We start from the raw sequence: 26,702 nt of genomic DNA, 5'->3' as shown, positions 1-26,702 counted from the left end.
GCGTACGCAGCGCAAGCAATCATCTGCGATAGTGAATTGGAGAAGAACGTAAGCAAATCCGGAAGGGACTGATGACCGCTATGCTCTTTAACATTTGTTACATTTTTTCATCCTGCTTAGTACTAAAACCAGCGTTTATGAGAATAATCCGGAGTCTGCGAGTTTCATACAGGCGTACATAAAATACCTCTAGCAGCTAGCCTTTAAGTTAAAAAAAGAGCAGGTGAACATTTTATAGTTGAGAAGACCTTCGTTACTTTGGGTAAAAAAAAAGTTCCGAGATCGTAACCTTTGGCGAGGAATGCGTTGTTGAGAGGTGAGCATGGCTAACTGAAATGGTTCAATAGGTGGACAGCTAATATTTTAGAAGCTAAGATAGAATCGAAGAATAAGAGAGCAAATAAACAATATAAAATAAAGATAAAATGAAAATAAATAACTTCGAATCGAATACTAAGTCTTTACTATATATTTGTTTATTCAAACAGTTTTGCCAATTATCTCTGAACCGTAGGTGCTGAATTATCTACAAATGAAAATAATTCCTCCAGCCATTTGCTATTCCATCTTCCGAAAAACATTTATCATGTTAAAAGCTTATAACAGATGCTCCATGTGGCAGCATGCGACGAGACGATGAACGACAGCCGCCAGAGGGATGAAAGCTGGGCAGCTACTGAAATTCTCTTCGTCCGAGGTTTCGGATGAATATGAGGGGGGGGGGGGGGGGTCTGGATGTATCATGGGGCAGAGGACTAGAATTTTATGTTCTAACGAGAGAAGCAGGCTTACATCGTAATTTTCCTTTTGACATAGACTGGAAACGATCATTCTAAATATCCGTCCATGGGGAACCATTTTTTCCAAGTAGTCGAATAATTAATTGAATAAATATCAGCTATAATGCTATATTAGAAGTTCTTCTTCCTTGCTGTTGTCTTCTTAGATCACTTCCAACTATTTTTATTATTATTATATTATTTTTTATTTTTCCGTGATTTTTTTCAGTAGCGAGCGACGAAGACGATAGAAATGCACAGCCGATAAGCATAGATCCATAGTTCTCATCAACTCATTCGATCAACTAACTCCCTCGCATAACAGCAGGTGACGACAGCTGTGTACAATGGGCAGCTACGTAACAATCACATCCACTCCGCATAAACATAAACAACAACATCAAACATAGCCAAAACAAAGCATTCACGAATCATTTAGCAAGAGTACTCTGTAGGAACTTAGGGTGGTTTTGCACTGGACCATTAAAATGAACAGATTTCATTGACCGGTCAGTTCTGCCTTGCTTCATCAGTTCCGGCTAAAAGATTTCTTCGAAGATCTAGTGTAAGTAGCATCATAAAGTTCAAGTTTCTCAGATTACAACTGAAAAACGTTGGGAACAGCTGTTGGTTAAATTAAACGCTGGCTATGAGGAGGCTATTAATCAAGGTAGTAATCAAGATGGATTACAAATTTCCCGAAACACACTTTTGTAACAGAATTTGAAGAATTTGCTGTGGCAAAGGATTTTTTTTTTGATAAAAATGTAAAGGACTCGTCTCATAAGACCTATTTAATACAGCTGCGATTAATTACGCTTTCTTTTGATTTTTCTTTTGTCGCAGAAAATTTTCGAGTTACAACTTATTCATATCAATTTTTGTGTAGTAGATTATCTAGGCCGGAATACGCGGAGCTGATCCTTGATCGGTGTAATTTTTTCTGTCTTTTTACTATGCATTTACCGTACTAGTTTTGTACTTGTCCTTCTCACATTATTTTTGGCAGGATATCTATCATAAAAAATAAATGGACAAATAAACAAATAAATAAATAGGAAATTTCAACCATTTTCTGCCGAAAAAATCAACGAATTGCGCCTGGTTTTCTCAATCAGACATTTCTAATGCAATCCTTCTTTTTAGGAAACAGACGTGGGAGGCGGTGATGTAAATCCGATCGCAAGACTTCGAATGTATCGAGTGTAACCAAAGCGTATGTAATATATGTTAGTGCGTTGTTATACAATATTACATTGTTAGGAATAATTGATTAATGACGAAGTTTTATTTCTCATATCTTTCCTCATCGAGAAGCAGACATCTCTAACAGAAAGTGCACTACTTCTCCGATGATGTACTTTAACAGCTTTTCTCTATAATAAACATACCGTCTTCCGCGTTTTTAAATATAATTGTGGGTGCAGCAAAATCGGTAATAAGCTGCGATTCGATGGTTCAAACTCATTCTGAAGCCAGCAAAGCGCTCCACAATTCGTGATTCGAAAATATTGGTACCAAACTTGCCTGGTAGGATGCTAACACTGACTTGATACATCGACTGGCCACGCAAGTTATTGTGTATACTGTACATGTGCTCATGAATCCTCAAACAATTCTGAGCTGAAGTAGAACATAGGTGTATCTGGGAACGATTAACTAACGCCGAACACTTTATCCTTTTCTTTTATCTTTAAGGTAGAATGCGATCCCAAGGTCGCTCACTCTGCATGCCTATCAGTGTTAATTATAAATCTGTTCTCAAGGATCCTTTATGTTCGGAATCTTCGAAAACTCTTGCAGCTTCGTTTTTATAAAAATTTTTGAAGATTTTGTGTGATATTAAATAAAGAAAATGTCGAGATTAACGAATAGTCAATTTGTGTGAATCATTTCGAACACTTCTAAAACCTGCAGGATATTTTTTCCTACTTATGTTGCTGCTGTTGGTGTTAATTGACCACAAGGCGGCGTCACAGTCGATACTATGCTCGGTAAATAATCCTTGAAAAATGATCTTATACATTTCAGAGAATGTGAGAGAAAAGAGTTTTTGCTATTCCGATAGTCAAATCATTATGTTGGAGATCATTTAAATCATGAGTGTTGAAATAATTGTAGGGACCCTAAAAATTCAACTTTCTTAGTTTCGTAGTTTCTTTAAAGTTCACAAGTTTGAAACTGTTAGGAAATTTCCAACCTCGCTAGCTCTACGGCTGACAGTTGGACTGAAAAATCATGTTGGCTTGTTCGGAGCAGCAAATGCAAACTGTGGCCGGCTTATCATTTTTGCAGGAATTCCTTTCAGTTCACCCCCGTGACTCTTCTCACTCGATTAGAAATGGCTCTTTGAACATGACTGGGATCCTTACTGCTCCAAAACTCCCCTCGTATACACCGATAATTGTGTGAAATTCCTCGAATAATTTCTTAGTTCAATAGCAACCGGAAGACTTCCTCTTATCTGCTTTATTATAGTTTTTTCTTACGTGCCAACGGAACGAATGCGTGCACGCCGCAATTTTTAGGCATAAACTAAAAATAAGGTGAGTAAAGTAGAAAAAAGAACGGAACTAGTTCCTTTTCTTGTAGCAAGGAAGAATGCGGAAGTAGTTTTTCTATGTTATAGACTGAATTATCTGTACAGGAGCATGGGAGGCCGCTTCTTTGAGTGGTCCTAACACGTATTCGTCAGTTCGTGCTTCGTAACTATCAATCACATCGCAGATACGGATATCATGTGTTGCCTATGTTTCTTTGTGTTCCCCCATACTTTTCTCATGGTTTGTGCTTGGATGAGAGCCAGAAAGAGGACAGGGTATACGATCTTGTGCAGTGCTCGCTTACAATCTAAGGTATTGTGAAAATATGAATCCAAGAGAAGTGCATAGACGTAACTAACCAGCTGACTTATTATCAGGTATTAGATATTCGGTATTAGAGATTTTACACGGTTTTGCGGGCTGTCATATAAATAAGACGGATCTCTTGAAGGTGGAGCATTTTTTTGTCAATGACAAATGAGTTTTCAAAAATGGACGTTGAAAATCTTCCAGAATTATCAAAGATAACTGTAGGGAATTTTCAAATTATTCAACTATAAAATATTTCAGATTGAAAAGAATTCCTTTGTTTATCTTAGCTTCGAAAGTTTAAAGAAATGTAGAATACCGCAATATTTACGGTATGCTCCAAAGTTTATGTAGAATTATCCAATTTCACTACACCGTGTTACGGTAGCATAACGCGGCGACGTTGCCGGTGACGTAAGCACGACTATTTTGGGTTTTTTTGATCTTGGTTCTTCGTTCATCAGAGAATGATAACTTTTCCGGATGAGGAATCTCAGAAGATGAGTTTTAAAGGAGTGAAACTAGAAGATGTGCTTACCAATGACTCATTTCGCACGCTAACTATCGGACGCATGAGGATTCAAGTCAAAGGGATTTAGGTTGGAAATTTCCCAAAACGTCATCTCTTTCTAAGCACTTCTCGCGAGGTCCGTAAAAAAAGGCTATTGCAATGAGCAAGCACTTAGTACGAATATTTTTTTCGAGAATGTAATGTTTTGAACACACTCAAATACAAACATTGACAACACATCAGTCAAGTGATTGCCTCGTTCCCCCTCTTAACCTGAAATAGACACTTTGGGGCCTGTGATATCAAAGGACGCTTTATCGCTTACATGTCAGGATTGTGAAGAACTGAACGGTTCGTAGTGTACTTTAGAGTTATGTGCAACAGATGATTTGATATGGTTGTTATGGTCATAAATAACTAAGCCAATTAACAAATAGTGCATCAGGCAGAGGTACACCTTTTACGCGCTACCACACCCTTCACATTTTAACTGTGATTGGTATTATTTAAGGGCAGAAACTGAAAGACACGGGTTTTCACTTGCATTCAAGTACTCAAGAAAAAGATAGTTATTTTGGCATTCTTTCGTTATTAATTAAGCCATAAAGTCGTGTTATCCACAACAAAAGTGCTGTCTTCAACTGGATAGGACGACCTTTTCCTGAAATATCAAATTTTCGTCGAAAATGGCCCCGTAATCCCTTGTAGTTTCTAAAATAAGATCATCCCTGCTTCCGTCGGAAGTTTAGTATGGGCTGGCAATCAAATCTGGGTTTTCTTCTTTCTACGTACGTGGGGCATACCTGTAAAGCATCCAAATAAATAAGCAAGCGATAAACAAACAAATTTTAAAGTAAACGTTTTGTTGGCACATCCATCCAAGAAGGGCAGTAAATAAAGAAAGAGCTAAAGTTTGATTCTGTGATGGCTTGGTGAGCATCTGTCATCGAATCAAGCAAAGCGACAATATTTTTTCTACATCGTTTTAGAATTCCACGAATTTTTCCTTTTCCACGTTCATTTCTGGAATGTTCATCTTATCTTTGCAACCGTCTGGGAAAGCCCAAAATAACGTAGGTGGTGTGTGCACGAATGATAGTACGTTTTTTCAACGATCACTTTGACATAACTGTTTTCGACAAGTCGTGTAGACTTAACAGCTGCATTTTTGCAACATTTCTTGAAATATTTTCGGCACAATCACATACTGGCACATCCAGAACAATTCGCGCTATTCTGGAATCATCTTCGCACTAGTGAAGGACGATAGTAGAGTTTTTTTTGTGGATTTTTACGGATTTTGAAAGCCGAATGTTCCCCATAATAGAGCCACACAATTCTGGCGTAGCTTACAAAGACATTTCTAGAGTATAAACGGTCATAGGCAGCTAAAGGCTTGAGACTTAGGACTTTCGGAAAAATTTTTGGATTTGTGCGGTTTTTGTACTTTATCTGTGGCCGATTTTGGAATGATACGATGTTGCCAATACATATTTTATGGCCTATGTATTGCGTTACTATATTACTCTGCTTATTTTATATTTTTTTCTTTTCTTTCCTTTTTTTTCCTTTTTCCTTTCCTCTCACTTTCCTCGACAACAATATTTCAAGTGATCTAACAAAAGTCTACACTCGTGAACATTGCAAATTTTGCTAAGATGGTGAAGGGTTGCCTGCTGCAGAAATCAGTCTGTCCTCTTTGTGGTCGGTTTTAAATCGATGACTCAATCTTATGTCCAATTTTTTTCTCTTTTGCCGAGATTCCACTTTGGAGCTGAAATTTGTATTCGTGCAATTCTTCCAAGAAATTCCTCCCAGCACGACATTTGATTGGGGATTCCTTAAAATACGTTAACAATTGCAACAAAAAAAGTGTCGTTAACTCTGCACAAAGCTGCTGGCTGCAATATAAAGTGCTTCAAAACTAAACTACGTGAATATGTAAATATAGAACACAGGAATGTGTCGAGTCACGAATCAATCTTTTTTCATCTCTTATTGCTGGTTTTGTGATCGTAAAGCAGAAGATTCCGAAAAGTCATTCGGCTAGGAATGTACCGTACGCCAAAAGATATGCAGTTGCCCAAAAACAGCCGGTTGAAGAAGAAACGTTGCACTCAACCCCCATCGTCAGGAATCATGATAAGACTGAAGCATCAGCCTATTCTCGGCTCAAGTAGGACTGCAGGAAATTTTTACAGTATAATTTCTTCCATATTAAACAGAAAACAAAACATGTAATTCAAAATAAATGAACAAGCTAATAAAGATTGAAGATAAAGAAACTAACTACTACCAAGCTTAAAGTTTATAGAAGACTCGAAACATCAAACCAATCCTTGGTGATGGACATGCCAGCAACTGTTAACTGAACTGCCAGAAAAGAAACTACCCTTATTATCATATGCTAATGAGAAGTTACTCCTTATGTTTTAGCACAAGTATGTAGTAGTAGCAATCAGTTTTCTTCAGTGGATAAAAAGACAAATCAATTAACGAAAATTCAAGTAATTATTCGTGAAATAGGAAGCTAGTACCAGAATTTGAAAAAAAAAAAACTAGGTACAGTAAATGATCTGTTGCAGAAGTAAAGGTTCCAAAATTATTTTGGATAAATTTTAAGTATCGAAATCCTCTATCTATCAAAATTCTTTCCCTCTTTTGAGTAACTCGTGAGCTTAAATTATCCAGAAGAGAAATAACTGTGGAGAAATACAAGGAAGAAGGTCGAACTTTAAGTCTAATATGTGAACAGCCAACATAATTTGTTCTTTTTTGAGCGAGGATATCTGTGGGAAATGTTTGTGAAGAAGAATTGTGAGTAGGAACCTTTTCTACCCTCATACATAAATCGATGAAACTCTTGTCTTGCTATAATTTTGCTTTGTTTTCATTATTTATTTACTTTTTTTTGTGAGTCTTCTGAGGTTTCTTTCTAGTTTTCTTTATTTTCCTCTTCGCTAAATCACCTTTTGTTCTGTTTTTGCGAATTTCATCATTATGAATCCTGTCCTCTTTGGTGCGAATGCTTCAACCTCTGTATAAGAATTGAAAACCTGAAGCAGAATATAACAGTTATGCGAAAAACCTCCTTCATTGATTTGGTGTAGTTGAAATCTTCTCTGATTTCCTCAAGAACATTGAGTTGTTCAGGATTTTTCCGTTTTCCTTCCAGATCTAAGTAGATTTCTAGCTTTTGTGTGAGGAATCACTTGAATGCCCCGCCCCCAATGTGCTTCCTTATTGGACGTTGGAGGTAATAAACAACTGGAACTAGAAGTAGTAGAACTCCCTTTTTTCTAGAATTTTCCACTACACTCCTACTTGTTTCAACAGCATTGTTTCAAATAGCAGTGTTTGTGAGAGTTTAACACCTTTCCAACCACTACTGCTTTAGTTCAAGGAAATTCACAACTGATTTTAGAATCTGTTATAATCTTAAATTTTTATTTTTGAAGGAGCAGGGAACTCGCAACTCGCATTGTCACTTTGAAGACTCTATGTTATGCAAAAAACAAAAAACAATAAAAAAAAAGAGAAGTACAAAAAGCAGGACGAAAAAAAAAACTAACGAACCAGCGATGAAAACCGAGTATATTATAGTTACTCACCAAATTACTATCCTCACACTACACCCGTGATCACTTACTCTTCGCAGCTATGTGAAATCTAACTTTCAATAGTTTATTTTACTCGAGTGCCTAAAATTAACCGATTTTATTTTTCTCGTTCATGGCTGAATGAATAATTTAATCGATCGTACAGTATTCACTATTTCGAAAGTCCACGGACAAACAAATAGGATTCGAAGAAGAGGCCATTTTGACCGGAATTCAGTTCTAAGACGCTTCCAACATGAATAAACATTCAACGTGCAGGAAATAGGAGCATGAATTAATTAATTCTTTTGAATCTGAACAACTTTGGCTCGCACTTTACTCGTTGTTGAGAGTTTTAAGCATTCCAAACATTAAATGCAAACACTGAACGAAAGTCATGAAATTCTGACAGGTATCACCGAATGGCAGCTGTTGAAAGCGTTAACTAACTGCCGTTCCAATGGTCCCTCGAGGAAATACGGAAACTGTGCTAAGCGACCATAAATATTGTTGAAAATAAGCAGCATAAAACGGATAGGCTGCCCGTTGATCTCAGACAAGTTTCAAAGTGGTGTTCACATTCCATTTTCATTAATAATTCCTTATTTTTCACGTAAGATAGCCTTCAGAGATGAAGTGAAAAAGTTATTTATTTGGAGTGAACCACACATTTACGGATGTAAGAAAAGATAGTATGGGCTAAAGTTCCTTTCAAATTGACGATGATTTAGGAAATGTTTTTTTTATGAAAATGATAATTTGGTGAGCAGATTGCGAAATTTATAAAGAAAAATTCACCTCAAAATTTTTATGTGATTATTGCAGCGTGAATGCCGCTCTTTCGTAATTAATAATTTGTGAATAAAATGTGGTAACTTAAAAGTGTGTGAAGAAACAAATGTCGTGTTTGCTCTGGTTTTCGAGAATGAGTCGAAATTTACGTTACGGTTGATACGAAGTCACTGTATCGATTAGAGCATCTCGGAAGAAAGCGAACCAAAAAGGAAAATACCAAACACGTTCTTTTTTTTTTTTCGAAATGTATGTATTTGACCAAGGGCAAACTACACTGTCATGTTCAAGCATAAGGACTCAAAACCTATGGAATATTACTATTATCAGTACCATTCTTATTTGTCTCTATCGAAAATAACAAGAAGTAATGTTTGTTCGAGAACACTCCGCATGCTTTTAAGGATTTCGACTGAATAAACATTGCTGACCTGATCACACATATTTTCGTGTCACACGTGACTCAATCGCTTAATATGAGGTGAACCGGATCATATGTGCATACATGTACAAATCAAAACGTACACTCACAGCTTTTATTTGGCGTAGAAATGTAATAAATAGGAAATATTACGATCTAACGGACCCATGATTGGCGAGATCGAGACGCTCTGTGGATTATGCTGGCCGAAATTTCATTGCGATGAACAGATTTTGACACTTGTTTGATGTCGTGACATCATTATGACATCATCGCCCAGGTCGAAATGCTGGATTGTTGGCGAACCCATGACTTTCAACCATTTCTTTCATTATACGTTCGAGTTCCTTCAGATCTCTTCTTGGTCGGATATCTGAAACTTAGGTATCAAAGGAAATTCGATGAGATTAGGTAGAATAGGAAAAAATAATAATTCACTGAAAAATTACTGAAAAATAAACGAACCATCCAATGGGGCGCTTTGTACTGCTAACAGTACGGTCAGCACTAGCAGTAGCGCAAATATGAGCTGTTTCATTGTTGTCGGAGACGAACTGCTTGTCAGTGAGTTGTCAGGTCAGCGCGTTTCTATCGCAGAAATGGGTTTATAAAGCACGTATGATTGGTGTGCTGTGTGTGTTATCAAATGTGGACTAATATTATCACCACTTGGCGTCGGCGAATACCTGAAATGCCTGGAAGCTGAGCAGTAAATAACTTCGACTAAGTTAACGTAGCACCGATAACATAAGCGCTCACTCCGCGGCCGCCGCGGACCTCTAATCGTCGATCGACACCAAAGTACTTACGGGTAGTACTGGAATGTGAATGCCGATCAGCGATCAATTCGGAAGAACTCGTCAAAACAGTCGGCAATCTCTTGTCTACTTTTCTACGGAAATAAGGATAAGGATATGGAAGGAAGAGTTTATTAAAGTACAGCACATCAGTAGATCATCCCCTACAAAATAATACCAAAAAAATCATGCGAGCTTGCCGCAGCATAGTATCGTACTGTTTAACATTTAATTGGTGACCTTCACCGCCAAGAAAAAAATATTCCGGTAATCCTTTCGGTAATAAAAAGATAATTTGAAGTTTTCAAATTTCTCTACGAAGAACATTGAGAAAACAATGAAGTTGCTGCGAGGAACGGGAAGTTTCTTTTATGGCGGGAACACGAAAAATTACCGTAGCAAAAAATGCGTTGGATTTTTTTTGACTTATTTCTGAGAAATCCACAGAATTGGGATGCGAATAGGATCGAGACTGCTTCAGGCTACGAGAATAAACGCAAATCTTGGATGAACAGAAATGTGCGTATGTTAAATACTGATGTCATTTATTTCTGCTCAACTGCTTTTTAAGCTATGTAGTTGTGCATGTAACTGTTTAACCTCGGAAAGACAATAACAAATAGAACAAGGAATTTTTCCGCTACTGAAGAGATGACAAAGGAAGAAAGGATAAAATAACTGGAAAGGATAAGTGAATTCACGCGAAATGTAGTGAAGAAGAATTCAGGGAAATGAAAACAAAAAAACCCGGAAGAAAGACGTACTAAGGCTGGATTTGATATAGTTTCCGTAGGTATTCATTCGCATTGCAATCTGCAGTACTGTTAATACCATAATTTATGTGATCGTTTGTCATCTACATATTTTTAACATAATCCTTGAAATGATTTCCACACTCTGTTCTAAACAGCGCTTTATCGTTTCGTATCGCAAAGCACGTGAAAAACAATGATAGTTCAACAGCTTCTTCCTGAAGTCAGCTAAGAAAATTTGCTCATGAATTTTCGTTCACAACGGAGAAGAAGAAGAATATTGTTGGCCTAAGTCTAAGTTCAATGCCTGTTTTTTCTGACATCCACTATAATTGTCTAATCTGAAACTGTAATTTGAAATAATTTATCCCTTATTTAAAGTAGTAGTAAGTCTTATGCATCGATAGTATTGCTCTCACTGCTCTTAAAACGAAGTCTCTGCAGTCCACCTCCCTGACAAAGTCTTACCAGAATAGGAAATCTACATCTCTGTTAAGTCTTACCGTTAAAAAAACCAAAGGCCACGACCTTAAACTGCTTACATCCGATCTCGATTCTACGCGGCACAGAACTGTAGACAGCTTCAGAACGGTCTTTTTTTCATGGTGTCATGAAATGCTTGCAGAATTTGCCAGGAAGAGAAAGGTGTTGGAATGCCGAGTACTCCGAGTAATTTGATGAGAGAAGCTGTGAATTGCGCAAGATAAGCCATGCAAACATTAAAAATTCTCTTTTGCCTGGAGATCCTGCTGCTCAGTAATCTTAACACAGTCTAAAAGTCTTATTCCCTACAGGTAACAATTACCAAACAAAGAGATCAAAGGAGAGGTGGGGAGGGGATTTAACAAATAACAAATTCTACTCAGTGTTCAAATATAAATTCTAAACAAAACTTTAAGCGTTTCGAAACAAGGAAAATAATGAAAGAAAGTTCACGAACCACTTTTTTAGAATTTTAATTCTCAAGATGTGGAAAGCTAAAATTTTTAAGTTCAGTTTTTTTTTATTGTAATTGAAAATAAACGGTGTTTTACCACTATCCACAATCTATGATCAGGGAAAGAAATGAACATGGATAAGGCACCTTTATTCACCATGGATAGGACACCTTTAGCTTGGGCGTATCCGCTCGGCACGCATCGTCCGAAGTTTATTTCCCATTTTTGTCATTTCAAAAGACGTCTTCCTAGAGAAAAATTATCGTTCCCTGGGAATTGAGGAATTTAGCAGATTCGGCAACAAAGTTTTTAAGTTGAATAACTCAAGTTCAAGAAACGGAGTTTTAAAAAAACGTTCAAGTCAAGAAGGTTGCGAAGAAGAAGGTGATTTTCACTGTGTTACTATCTTCTTCAGACGGCGACGGATTGGTAGGAATAAAAATGTAGGAATTCTGCAGAAGGCAATCTGATCCACTGCTTTTATGGAGCGGACACCAAACCAGCAAGCATCGAATTCATTTTTATAAAAGCACTGCATGAGTTTTTTCAAGTAGCAAAATTAGCTTAGTCTTCTATATTGGTGCTGTATGTACGCAACACGATGTGAACGCAATTGTGATGTGAATGCCTGCTTGCGCTAACGTAAATGGGACGTGAATGCCCCTGATCATGGTAAATCGGCTTTTTAAAGGTTCGTGACACGGTGGACAAGAGCCACACGTTCAAGTTTTATGTGAAAATATTGTTTTCTCATTGCTCAATTCTGTGAATGCAATTTCTTCTGTTATTAAAAAAAACTCAAACGCTGAAGATGATCGTACCGGAAAAGGAACTTTGAACGTTTCTTGAACTTTACACTCCCAAAAAATGGTCGAATTGCAGAGGTTATCACGTATTTGACAAATGATGTGACCCTTATTTGATTTGTGAATGGCTTATGATCATTTTGCCCAACGCGAAGAGGAAATTCCAATGACGCTGAATGACTGGAAATGATTGATTAATTCCATGGTTGTTGACGGTGAGAGAAACTGCCTTTTACGGTTCTTTGAATCATTCTCAAGGAATCATATTTTTTAAACATTGCTGTTAGTCGTTTCTATTTATCTTTGTCTTCTCAACATGATTTATCAACTTTTCCACGATATGACATCTATGATTTTGTCACGAAATGAATAAAATTGAATAATAAATAAGCTTCAGGATTACAATAACTCTCGGTTTATTCTTCTAAAGACTTGCTCATCTTCTTTTGTGCGTCCATTGAACAAATCAGAGCCTTTGATTCCAGAAAGATGGGTAACAATTGGAGAACACAATAGTGGTTCACTCCTTATAAAACACAGTTTCCATACACATCCTGTACTCTTACGGACACAAACTGAGATAAATAAAGAAATAAATAGACAAATATTCTAAAAAAAGCACTGTGTAGAAACCTCCCAAAGTTTCTGGCTAATATTTTTAGGACCATTAGCAGCAGTGTTTATAAAAGGACTAGCGGATTTAAGGACTAAAGATTACCGCGTATTAGGTAATGTCTGGGCACATGGGGACTGACATCTGAGGTCTCGACTTCGAGTCGTTGAGGTTACTGTTGTTCTTATTCAGTCAGCCTCTTCAGGATTTGCTGTTTTCTCGTTAGGATTTCGTCCAAGCGAAAGAACACGAGAGGTAAAGAGAGATGAGAGCTTAACTTAAATGATGTGGCCCTAATATATGTAGTTAAAAGAAGTTTCACGTTCCTGGGGTATTGGGTTTGGCTCGTCATAAGTAACCTACTTAAATTGACATATTAGTTGAAATTTGTGTTTTTTTTTCTTTGAAACCAGACTTATCCGATCAAAACGCAGGCCTAACACAATTCGCGTTCGGACGAAAAAAAGAACCTCTTTTCCAATCTCTTTAAACTTACATGAGATCACCTCACTTACTTTAATTACAAACAAAAGCTTATAAGGGGTATACATACATACTTGTGTTGTTGAAAAGGTTCATCTCTTGGGTGGCCTCTAAACAGCCAAGTATAATTACTCGTTTCAATTTGGAGGCATTTCAGTACCTGTGTACAAAATAGCGCAAAGGAGGTGGTAAAAAATATTATGGGATTTGATGAAATAGGCATTAATGGTTTATTGTCATCATGTATTCTGAACGGTACAGAACGACAATGTTAAGCAAACAAATGTTTAAAAGTAGAAGTTTTGTTTCTCCCCAATGCAATTTGTCGACGCTTGATTGCCCCTTCTGGCGTATACATGGCGACAATAATACTTAGCTCTGGTTTTCCAAAAAAATCTTTGTCATGGAACTTTTCTGAGCGATCACTATGTATATGAATATGGCCGAAGTCAAGTGTTTCTAACCCAGTGCGCCTAAGGAGCAGGGAGGGAGGGGGGGAAGAAGAGTGTATTGCGACAGATGCGTGTGTTCACCCAGTTGAAAACACTTAGAGATATCTTTAGGTGTTCAGTTTGTGATGAAAGCCACGTCAACTTCTTTGTAGGTCGAAATGGAGTGCAACTATGACGACATACAGCATATATATATATATATATATATATATATATATATGCATTTATATATTATTCATTTGTTTAATACCCACTATTTATGAATTATTTTTCATATTCATTTATTCAGAAGCAATATATTATATGTATGTGTATATACATTTATTTATTTATAGCAACGATATATATATATATATATATATATATATATATATATATATATATATATATATATATATATATATATATAGCAGACAGCTACGAAAAGGATCTGGTGAAAGATTGAATTAAGTCAAATAATAAATGGACATTTTTTCATTCATCTTGAAGTCAAGTTGCTGTCCATAACGCATTACTACGCTTCTATTCAGTGGGACTATGAAAAGGGGCATCTGAACTGGATCGTAGCTGATAAATCTCCTAGAATAATATTAGTAAGGGCTCTTCCTCAGGAATATTTGAAAGATGAATAGGATATACATGAATAAGAAGAGCGAGAGAGAGGAATGTCTTGCAGAATTTGTAGGATTTTCACGTAAGACAAAATTAATGACTTATTCGCATATATGATTAGCCCACGTAAAGTGGACGTCAATCAATAATAAATTCTAAGATTACAAGAAAATTTACGAATCATTTGATCGTAATAATTAATCGACCAAAGCAGAAGCGATTATAGTACGGTCAGAACGACATGAAGCGCTGTGCAATTGCGTACGTGGCTTTTCTCGAGGCGGTGCGGTGGAGCGTAGCGGTTACGAGCGTACTGGAACCCTTGCTGGGACCACCCATCGCTGCAATTCGCGGTGGACTCACCTCGGTGTCAACTGCTTCCTCCACCGCGTCGTTTCGAACGCGTACGCAAATGTTTCACGTCGTTTAGACCCGACTGTGGCACTAAAGCGAGTTTATAGCTTATTTCGAAATCATTTTAACCGTATCACAATATCGATGCGATATGGAAACCCAAAAGGAAAATGTAGAGTTTGGGTCTTAGTTTACGCAAACGAGCGTGGAAAACGAATAGGGAGACATAAGCTCGTTTTCCACGCCGTTTCACAACTTTTTTTTCGACTTTAGCTGCAACGCGCCACCCGTGTGCAACGCGTCGTGTCCACGAGCGAGCGGTTCAAGATCAACTCTCCTCAACAGGCTATTCAAGTACAACAAATGAATAGCTGTTGAGTGAACAGGAGTGTGAGTTTTGACGTATTCCGTAGGAACCACAGCAGTTACGCCGTTCTTCATGACGACTACGAGGAATTGAGCAGCTCCAGTTCATTTTCGTCGTCTAAAACCCGAACTCTGCGTCTTCCTTGGGGTTTCCCTACCTCGTCAATTTCGCAGTACGCTGCGCAAAGGGCACGTGTGAGTGATCCTCTCGGATTTTCCCTCAAACAATTTCTTATGATTGGCACCTAAAGGTAGAATAATGCTGGCAAAACTCTGAACCCGACATAGGTGTAAAATCACCTTGGAAATATAATTAATACCGATGGGGAGGGTGTGGAGTGGTGGGTAAGAGAATCGAGTGTGAATACACGATCGATCGTTGGGTCAAAACCGCCCTAGTGCCAACCAGGCCTTTCTTCTCTCCGCAGTAAACAAATTACTGCAAGAAGTGTCCGAGGGTAAGTAAAAACCACTGACTTGTCCCATCTGCTCGCCCCGTTTGTCACTTCACACACCTTCACGAACCTCAAACGAGTCCGAAGTGAACTCGAACGTGTAGTCGAATTCCCGTAGGATATGATCAGCGCTCTGCACTTCATCCACATTATCTTACTGATAAAACAAGGGATAAGAAGAAAATGATGTTAGAAGAGTTGTTGTCGAGTGCAAACTGTGCTGTTTCCCGCAGTTCGTCCCTGTATATGTACTCCGATCGATTACATATATTCACGAAAAGCACGAATATAAAATTATTCCCACGCTTTTCGTGAATAATAAGCGATCTTACCACGAATGAATTAGCATTTGTTTTGATTGCTCAAATTCCCCGACTTCAAGAGAAATTTTTTGAAAAAAGGTTCTGTGAAACGCTAAGATATTATGCAGGGCGCATCTAATTTCTTCGAAAGGAAAAACGTTCTCGTCATATCAGCCAGTCAAAATGACTGATATCGCTAGAATCCATTGAAAAGGATGTGAATGTTTCATCTCTTGCAAAACATTGACTTGTGTCTGTATTAGCGTAATCAATCGACGATTATAATTATAATTTTATAAACGATTCTACGGAATTGTTCACGATTTCTTGGTAACTGTAAGCTAGGCTGAATGTATATGAAATCAATCCCTTTTTCGTTTGTATGCAGCATCTTCTACTGGTTCTGATTCCATTAAGTAAGTAGGCTATAAGTACTCCCAGTAATATTCATTAATGGCCCGAGTACGACTAGAAATGATGTTATGTTTGGGTACATACATATCGATTTTCAACAGATTTGTTTGTTTGTTTGCTATATTCTAAAAGAGCGCAAGGCATTTGCATAAACCGTCTTTCAACGTGTCTCTATATATTATATTTAAATTCTATGCGTGTGGGTGGTTGTAGCGCAGTCGGCAGGAGGTTACGCTGTGACTGAGCGCTCAATCGGTGGTTTAGAACCGCAGTAAATGCAACCAAACCCTTCATTCCTCCGAGGTCGATTAATTGGTACCAAACTTGTCTGGGAGGATGAAAAATGGGATCTGACACATCCCAAGCGGATTGACTGAAGCCGGACGCTATATATCCTCAACCTAATTCGATATGTTCACGGATGATTTATCATATCTTTTGGAAGGAAGTGACTCAACTCAGATACGTACCGGTTAGGTAGAAAATTGATAGAAGAATGCCTCCGAGAGGAGAATCAACGTAAACTGCTATAGAAATGCTCAAATCATCAAAGTAACAGATTACGCCAATCACTTCTTACCTTTTTCATTTCGTTTTCTATAACGCTCAGCGGTGCTCATTCGCCTAGCTAAGCAAATGGCGTCCCATTTCTGCGTCAACACATTGCGGCATTACAGTAGGACATGCCCTCAATGCCCAGAGAACATCTATAGAACACAGCTGCACCTCACTCTTTTAACGTTCCGATCATTCGAGATCTTATCCTCTTTCTCTCCCTCTCTCTCTCTTCCTCTTCCGCTTTCTATCAAGACCCACTCTGTCTACTGTATCAACTAATTTCTCGAACTCCTGAAATCTTGACACGCATATAAATGAATGACGTTAGCTTCAGATATGATGGGATGCTCAGAGCCTAACAGTTATTGCGCGAATAGCATTTTAAGCGGTTTATCAATTTTGATTTGGAAGGGCGAGTTTCTGTTTTACAACACAAAGCGGCTCATTACGCATATGACGACTACAGCTCCAGCAGATTCAATTCTCAAGGTTGAGCTCCCCCACAAGGTTTGAGACGCAGCTTGTCACAATCAAGCCTGTTCGACGTCTGCCGCAGCGCTTCATTTCTCATTATTTACACCTCACCTTCCCTGTCTGACCGGAAACGGACCTTACCACCTGAATGAACATATTCGGCATAGACTATGAATGCACATGAGATCTCATCTGAATATGTGTTGGAGCGTTTATATTAAACGTAGCATTTGGGAGAGTTCTCAATGTTGTTTTCTTTCCGGGAACAGTTTAGACGTGGTTTGTAAGAATCACAGCCGAAATTGTTTTGAAACTAAGCAAGCAATGCCTTCAGTCACATCAGACGCATCCACCAAGGCAATTCTTTGCACCTACAGACGAAAAGTGAAACCTCACAAGTTAGATTCTTTTATAGTTGTAAAAGATTGTGCTTATCAGCCCTTCGATAACCCATTTTATACGGTTGCATTCGACCAACTTTATGGGTGTAAAGGGCTATGTTTTTGGGCAAATGGATGTTTCTGATAATCTCAGCGATGTTAATTCCTAGATTTGTAAAGAGGTACATCATGTTTTTTTTGCGGTTATTGGGGAATAAGTCCTTAAGCAAATTTACTGGTTGCAAGAACCAGACGAATAAAATAAAGAAAGAAGAAAATAGAAAGAAGAAAGAGGAAAAGAAAGGCGAAGAAGAATGCAAGAATTTTGAATCCAATGTTAATAATATTTCCTCATCAATCGATTTAATAAGATTTAGTTCCAAATGTATTGTTGTTGTTGTTGTTACACTATTGTTCAAATTATTGAATGGATTGTTCAAAGGGTGTAGATCATTTTCTACGGGGATGTTCCACTTCAATTCAGAATCATTTGAGGTTTGTGAACGCTTTTTCAGCCCATACTGTGACTTGCGAGGATAACCGATATGTCAAGTCACTGTTTTTATCTTCTAAGACAAGTGTGATAGAAATTTATCGATCCCAGAAGGGTGAAGGACTTGGTTGGCACTAGACCAGTTTCAAACCAACGATCGATGGGGCAGTCGCAATGGGACCTCTAACCGATTGCGCCACACCCATCTGATCTTACTATCTTAGACCATTAAAAGTAACAGTAACAATTAGAAAAAAACTGAGAATTTTTGACAGCACTTTTTTCCAAAAAATGACGATGGAAAAGGTGATGCTGAGTTTGGTGTTGTGTAAGAAGGGGTAATGTTAGGAAATATTGTCCTCCGTTTGTCTTCAAAAATGGAAATTTATGCTTCAAAGACAGATCACACACCTGTATTTTTTTCGGGGTGAGGAAAAGTTCATTGTTTGAAAAGATGGTGTACCAAAAACTCTTCCTCTTAGAATCATTAGCTCTTCGAAGTTGTTCCTCCCATAATTCAATAGGTTCGCCGTAGTTTCGTCGCTCTCATTTGTTTTTCAATCGTATCTTTCGTGTTTTTGATCTGCTGATCTATTGATTTATTGATTTTTTAATTGTCGTACTTTCCAAGGTCTTTTATTCTTTATTCAATGCCTTCCATACACAGCACTAATCTCAGGAAGCACCACTGAACTTCGTGACCTAACCATTGAATGCGAAAAACAAGTATCGAAAATGAGCCAATTATTCCATTTGGCATTTCACACTCTATTTTAATGATCTAAAAGAATAACAAGTTTTATTTTAAAAAATCGTAGAAAAATCAAGAAAAAATTATCAGTAAATTAAGGCTAAACATGAAAATCATCATAAACTCGCGTAAAGCGAAAAATTCACTATCCAATGGTGTTTACCTACACCTTTTCTACATTAATTTCTAGTACCCTCTTCACTTTCATGTATTATTTCTATTTCTGTTTTCAAGCTCGAGAAGACGCCCACGACTTATTTCTAGATCAAATATTTTTTTTGTGATATCACCTTCATTATTCGAAAACTACACTCAAGGCGTATTAAACAAATTCTGTGTACATTTTTTTAAACCATGCATGACGCTTCCGAACGCTTTGTGTTTAAACCCCGATGTGGTGTATTTATTAGGGAAAATGCATCTGCAAAGCCGGATATATGAGCTTGTTTTCTTTCTCAGCGAAAGTGATTGTTTTAATGTGAACAATGTCAGCTTTCGGGTGTTTCCTCAACACATAATTCATCGGCAATTGTTTTGAACAAAGGATGTCGCAAACTTTCGAAAACATAGAGAATTTGTTTCGCTGAGAAATTTATAGCTCGGGTCAGCGCGAACTGGAAGTGCTGAGTTAATTTCTTTTTGAAAGAAAACGAGCGAAATACTCAAACATCTAAACGATGTGAAAATAGAGAGGGGCAAGGACAAGTAAATATTAATAAATGTGATCAGAAATAACAGTTAGAGGCGGTAGAATTGACACTCAATGGGCGACATTTGAGTCTACATCGCTCCAATACCGCGCATAGACGTTGTCGAAAAGGCTGCATGTCCGAGATGCCTACGTCGAGGTATTAACAAAAATGTGGTCAATATCAAAGTTTGTTTCAAAAACAGTGCTGCTAAACTGTAAAAAGTGGCATCCAAACAATCAAAACCAGCTATAAATGAAGATTTTTAGCAGCGCAAAACAAATTGGAATAGTCATTTCTTTCGTATTGGACAAGACTACGAAAACAAGAGGCCATATTAACTATGAGATTTGTGTAAATCATTGTCACTGTTCAAACGCCTGTAAAACAGAGAATTTTACAGAACTCAAGGAATCACCTATTAAGTCCTATCACACTAGAGTTCTTGTTTATAACCGTTAAATCCAAACATAATAAATATGGAGCAGGTGTGGCGCAGTCGGTTAGAGGTTAGTTGAGGCCACACTGTCGATGGTTCGAAACCGTTGTAGCGCAAGCCAAGCCTTTCATCCTCCCGGGATCCATAAATTGGTACAAGACTTGTCTGTAGGACAAAGACACAGACTTGATCATCGGTTGGCTCCGCAATTCATTCTGCAGGCTAACACGCGTTCCAAATCCTCAACGAATTCGAATTACAGTAAAAACGCTTTGGCGCATCCCAAGTGGATTGATACCGGTGACTTTCTCCTTTATCCTTTAAATCCAGATATGCCCGCCGACTAGTTTTGCACGAGTGTGCTTTGTTTTAGAATCCCAGGAATTTGTGTGGAGGTCACGCAGCGTCAGCTTCACGACTTTGTGTCGAGAACGAAAGAGTACAATGGGGAAAATTCGAAAGTTACACGAGTGAAAAATTCCATTTTTTAAAGCATCGGTATTAGCCACCCATGCCCCTCACTTTGGCAGTTCCCATTCCATTTCTGCTCCGCTCTGAATTCCAAAACAGCAAAAAATCTCGTAAAATTGCAGAGTGTTCAGGAGGAACAACGTCTACTCGGGTCTTTAGCGACGTTCTTTCTGGATCGCAAAAGAACTGTGTATGGAGGTAGATATTCGGAACTCTTCCTCTTCTAAAACGAAGAAATGGCATCAAAATTAGTGTGCGGTTCTGCGTGACACGTAGCAATCGACCAATTTAGAATTCTCTATTGAATCAGGTGGTTTTCTAAGAACGAGCCAGTTAACGTCTGCTATAAAAGTGACCAATGCTCGTCATGGACGGGAAACGGTAAAGAAGGTCCAGGCAGATTTTCCGCGAATGCCGAGACATAACGTGCCTAGTGGATATGCCGGCGGATACGCGAACATACCTCGACGAGGTCACGATCCAATCGTTCATGAAGACGCAGACAACCGTCTTAGATGTTCTTCTAGCCACAAAGATGCGAAGAACTGCCGAAGAAAAGTTCCCTTTTAACGAAAATTTTTATATACGCATTTATTAGATACATTCTTATCTCATATTTCACGTGACGATTTCTCTTGTTTCTGGTACTATTGCAAGTTCACCTCACATCACAAAGTTGCAATGGATGTGTCTGATTCTCCAAAACAATTTATTAGATGGTGGATTATATCCTAGCCTATGATGCAGCGCACGATTATCGGTATGTAATGGTATGTAACGCACGATTATCGGTATGTAATGTAATGGTATCGGAGTCAGCTATTTAAGTGCCAACAAAATTGAATCTCTTTAGGATACGCAGCATAGTTAAATGTTCTGAAGAGGTATGACCGGGCATGCTCGAAATTGCACCGGGACCCTCTTCACACGCACCCGTCATGAACCTTATCGTTCGTCGAGGTTATCAAAGACTGATTGAAGAGAAAATATGCCGAGCTGGTTTGGTGCGTGAATGTGTTCTTGTAGAGAGAACACACAAAAAAAGAGCATGGATGATCAATATGTTGATCAATAGAAGGAAAATTTTAAGTAATAAAAAAGGAAAATAATTTGTAAAGCTCATGAAAAGGGGTTTAAAGGTAAGTTACATACAGAATCGCCCAACTGGATCACATACCCTCGCAAGAGGACTGATATTGTTAAAACATAAAGCTGATGATGGATAAAGTGAACAGAGTTAATGGGGAATGAGAATGTCTTTAGGCATTCAACTTTAATTCAGAATCGTTTGTGGTTTACCCAGTTTTAAACTATTCTGAATTGAAATTGTAAACTAGCCTCTGGGCAGCCTCAGATTGACCTACGGGGACGATCCGATCCCTTCTATCTTCCCGGATATGTTTCTTAACTATTTATAGAACCCGAAAGGATGGATGGGCGGTTGTGAGCCGTCGGCTGTGCAGTGCAACCTCTTACTGACTGCGCTACACCCGAATTCGGTATTTTCAGCCATCACTGGAAACAATCACACATTAGAAGAAAAAAAGTGACTTTCTACTCTGACTTTATAAAGATTTAAGAGAAATTTAGTGATCTACAGTCGTTAAAGATTAATTCTTCACATCCTTACAAAGGGATATAAGGTGGCTTCGATGAGAATGCCTCAGTCTCTTAAACGATTCCACTCGAATTTAACACACTCACGAGTGGATAGTAGCCATTTTAGACGCATGATATAATACGTAATTACGAATGAAACCGCATTCGTGCACCACCGTAAGAAAAAAGAATGTGAAAAAGTACAAGATAATGTTTTTCTCTCTTGTAGCAAAAAGATTTAAAAAAGTTAAGTCGTCATTGAGTTAAAGATGTATACGAGTAGTATTGATTTGGTAAGTGCATAGAAAGAAGAGACAAACCAGACAGCTGATATCAAGAAGGATATTGGGTGCTTGAAATCCATTCGCGCTGGCCACTTGCTCGTAATTCTTCTGCGAGGAAAAGCAAGTTATTTTTTAGTCACAATGGTAGCGTTTTCTATTCAGAAATCCACACAATAAATATCAAGCCGCGGCAAATATTTGTCGTAGTAATGGACGCAACTGTTACTACACTTGAGGATATCAGAAAGTCCCTGATACTAAATGGAATTTGAAAGCTGTTTCATGGAATATTAGTGCTTGCGCGAAAGTTAGCTGTATCGCCTCTTGCTCACTGAAGTGAGTTTATTTTACTTATTGCTTCTCGTTAGTGTGCAGGATCAGTGTAGTCTTGGTTATTCAGATCTCGCATCCAGGAAATGACCAAGCCATAGGACAATCCTTTTCCAACAAAATTGGTACATTGGGTGAAGTTGAAGAATTTGGGAAAAGAAATCTATTTCAACATCTACCAGATATCTATTAGGTACCGAAATACTTAGTGTCGTTTTTCACGTAGAATTTCCAACCAGAAATTTTTTATTCATTAACCAGGAAACTGAACAATATACTCACTAAATGAATTAATAACACTTTCTTATTTACCAATAAAAGACAACAACCCACTTTCATAGAATTCGGGGATTTTAGAGTCAAAGGAGAAGAAGAGGTCATCTTTGCCATCGTTTGAGGAACGGTACTTTTTGCCCGCTAAAAAGATTATATTCAGTTAGACTAATGATTAATTTTGGATGAAGCAAAACTTCCCACGTTTATTAGATAGTTTTTTAAAATTTGCTTTGAAATAAATGTTGAAACGCACCACTTTGTTAGACGCGCAGATAGGTGAGAAACACACTGATCGAGTTTTCTTGTGCAGCCGAGCTCGTCGAGCCGTTTGCGCAGCGTCGCTTCATCACACTCGAAGTGCTGTGGTATTTCAGTACAAGTTTGCGACCATTCTCGTTCAGTTCAACTAAGACAGCGTTTCTGAACTCAGTTAGCGGCGTTCCTTGAGGCATGTCTTCAAGGTCCTCGTTGCCTTCTCAAAACGTCTTGAACCATCGCTTCCTGAAAGGTGGTGGTGCTCGCGCCGTATCCGATATTAATGCGGTTGATGGATTCTGTAGCGTTCAGCTCGATTTTGAAGTCACACTGTAGGTACATGCAAATTTGTGCACTGACGTAAGTCATGATCTTAAGTAAAAATTTGAAAAATACGAAAGAGAAATAGAGTAAAATAGTAGAGTAGAGTAAGAAGTAGAGTAAAATAAGTAATAATAAAATAAGTAGAGTAAAATAGAGCGATAATTACTACAATAAACAACCTATTGAGGAATAATCATCAGCAAGAGACTTCTGAAATACTAATTTTTCATAATAATCAGAAGGTTGCTATAAAAGGCGATCCAGAAAGTACGCTATGTACTCTGGTACTCAATAAAAGAAGATAGGTGGGGGTTTTAAAAAATCGTGGAGATCATTTAAGCAATTGACAAATTCTGATACAGTATACATCCGTCGTTCATTCTTTGGATCCAAGATATGTGAGCATAGTATGTAGTGGATTATATTTAATACCCCACAAATTTTTCAATCTCTTCCTTATGCCTGTTATAAACTGAAATATGTAGATGGAATTCCTGGTGGAATTTTGTGCTTCCTCATAGAATCGCAACGTATTCTGGAGGATATATGTATGTAGAAATCAGGCATAGACGTGAAGTATTTTGATTTGAGAACAAAGGAAGCCTCGAGGATTTGAGGATTCTGTCATCTCTATTAAAGGCATCACCCCACGAATCTGAGGTGGTACGGATTTCAGGTGGAGTACTCTTACAGGGGATAGTAGATTATGGAGAGGAGGGTGATTCCGTCCATTTCTTCCTAATTGCAGTAAAAAACGGCCCGGAAGATATGGCTTCAGGCGTTTTGGCGCACTATTTTCTACAGGGAGTTCGACTGGAGCGCGCCAGTCTTGTGCGGCGCCGCATCTTCCGGGCCATTTTTACGGCAATTAGGAAGAAACGGACGGAATCACCCACCTCACCATAGTCTTCCATCCCGTATATGAATACTCCACTTGAAATCTGCACCACCTCAGATTCGTGGGGTGAAGTCTTTAAAGACAACCTGAGTCTCGCAATGAGTATTAATGACACAGGTTGATTCCAGAAAGGAGAACTTTGAGATTTCAGTCAGCTTTTTAGCAAATCAACTTTCGCTTAGTTTGTGATCTAAAAAGTGCGCTTTAGAGTGGTTAAACAGAAGAAACGGCTCTTTACGAGGTCAGAAAGAATATTCAATGGGGTCGCCAACTTGAAACCTAAATTTCTTCACTTCATCGAGAGTAGTTCTTGTTCTTTCCGAGCATTTTTTTTTTCTGATTTCGTGTCTTAGTTGTAAAAAAAATAATTGAATCTTGACGACTAGTTACTTTTTCCGATAGAAAAATCGGAGCAAGAACGTGATTCTTAATGTGTTTTTGTTGCAAGCGACAATTTATGATTGACGTATTTTTTACAACCTTGAAGAAGTACGTGGGAAAGAGGATAAAATTAACATTAAGCTCCTATACTTTTCTTATTAACATACATAAGAACACGTAAGCTGATCTTTGCTTCTTGGTCAGCTGCATTGAATGTTTTCAAAATGGTGCGATATCGCACGTGTCGACGATGGCCTTCCTTTTTGGGTTATCTACAAACAGCGGAAGCCTTTAAGTTAGCCATAAACTTTTATGGGTGAATGATCTGATAAATAGTGACATTCAGAAGCTGCTTGCATGTTAGGCGCACATGGTAGGGGAACACGGGAGCACAATAACAAATATTGAGCAAGAACGCTCAGAGACTAAATTGCATCACAGAATTAACAACACAAACTGTCCTTTTTTGAGCGAAATTTGGTACGACACGTGCTCAGTTTGAGTACAGATGAGGGTTTTCTAACATGTTGTTTAAAGTTAATAAAAGGTGTCTGGTTGTACATAGCGAATCACTAAATTTCAAAATGACAGAATAAATAAGACTAATTTTCTTTTTGGCATTCTCATAGCGAAATTAAAAAAAAAACTACAATGTTACTGAATTTTTTGGACGTTTACCTAAAGAAGTCTTGTTTTTCCAACTCTCCTCCGTGTATCTTGCGTAGCGACCCCAGACGGTAGTTCATTGGAAAATCTAATTAAAGGCATCACTCCACGAATCTGAAGTGGTGCAGATTTCAGGTGGAGTATTCGTATACGAGATGGGAGACTACGGAGAGGGAGGTGATTCCATCCATTTCTTGCTAATTGCCGTAAAAAACGGCCCGGAATATGCCTGATGCCTTTAAGATAAATGCTGTCGTTTGACCCTGCATAGACTTTTCCTATCTGGAACCGACGACAATGACTCGCTAAAGAGTGATTGAAAGCTTGAAAAAAGATGAGATTTCCAGCCTGATAAAGAAGGTTAACTCTCATTACAATAATGACAGTCTATCATGTAAAAGTTTGAAGGAATCCCACGAATCTGAGGTGATACGGATTTCAGGTGGAGTATTCGTATACGGCACAGTAGATTATGGAGAGGGGGTGATTGCGTTCATTTCTTCCTAATTGCCGTAAAAAACGGCCCTGAAGATGCGGCGCGTGTACAAGGCTGGCGCGCTCCAATCGAACTCGTTGTAGAAAGTAGCGGGCCTAAATGCTCGAAGCCGTATCTTCCGGGCCGTTTTTTTACGGCAATTAGCAAGAAATGGACGAAAACACTCCTCTCTCCACAATCTACGATCCCGTATACGAATACTCCACCTGAAATCCGTACCACCTCTGATTCGTGAGGTGATGCCTTTAAAGGCGTGAATTATAGACACTGCAAAGGAACCATGCGCTTAGAAGCGAATTACGTGTTTAAGAAATTGGTCAATGCGGCCATCAGCAGTTTTTATTATCCATATTATTATTTTACGGCTATCACTTATCTATTATCGGATACAAATGATGTCATCCTAGAAAATAGAAGATGGTTGTTCTCTGCACAAAGCGTCAGCAGATATCATTCGATCTGCGCCTCACAAAGATCCAGAAGCGAGCCGTAATAGGGTATGTGGTTTCAAGAATTGTTAGGAAAAGCTGCCTATCATACTATTATATTAATCCCTCAGAATTTTACACCCATACCAACTTAGAATATGAGTGTTAAAGCAACGTTTTTGCTAAAACAAACTTTTTCCCTGTTTTGAACA

At 38.2% G+C, this 26,702-nt stretch overlaps 1 protein-coding gene across 1 annotated transcript; it reads right to left on the bottom strand.

Moving 5' to 3' along the window:
- Positions 1 to 5,853: 5,853 nt before the first annotated feature.
- On the bottom strand, positions 5,854 to 9,492 carry RB195_015150 (uncharacterized protein; the record flags this gene model as incomplete). The annotated part of the gene is made up of 5 exons (XM_013448446.2): positions 5,854 to 5,982; positions 7,112 to 7,198; positions 9,120 to 9,156; positions 9,261 to 9,327; positions 9,420 to 9,492. 5 exons carry the CDS (start codon positions 9,490 to 9,492, stop codon positions 5,854 to 5,856), a joined length of 393 nt encoding a protein of 130 aa, XP_013303900.2.
- Positions 9,493 to 26,702: the final 17,210 nt, after the last annotated feature.

This window comes from Necator americanus, chromosome V (genome assembly GCF_031761385.1).
Source record: "Necator americanus strain Aroian chromosome V, whole genome shotgun sequence".
NCBI classification, from domain to species: Eukaryota; Metazoa; Nematoda; class Chromadorea; order Rhabditida; family Ancylostomatidae; genus Necator; species Necator americanus.
Note: the sequence above shows the minus strand (reverse complement) of the source record. Positions and strands in the feature narration are given on the sequence as shown.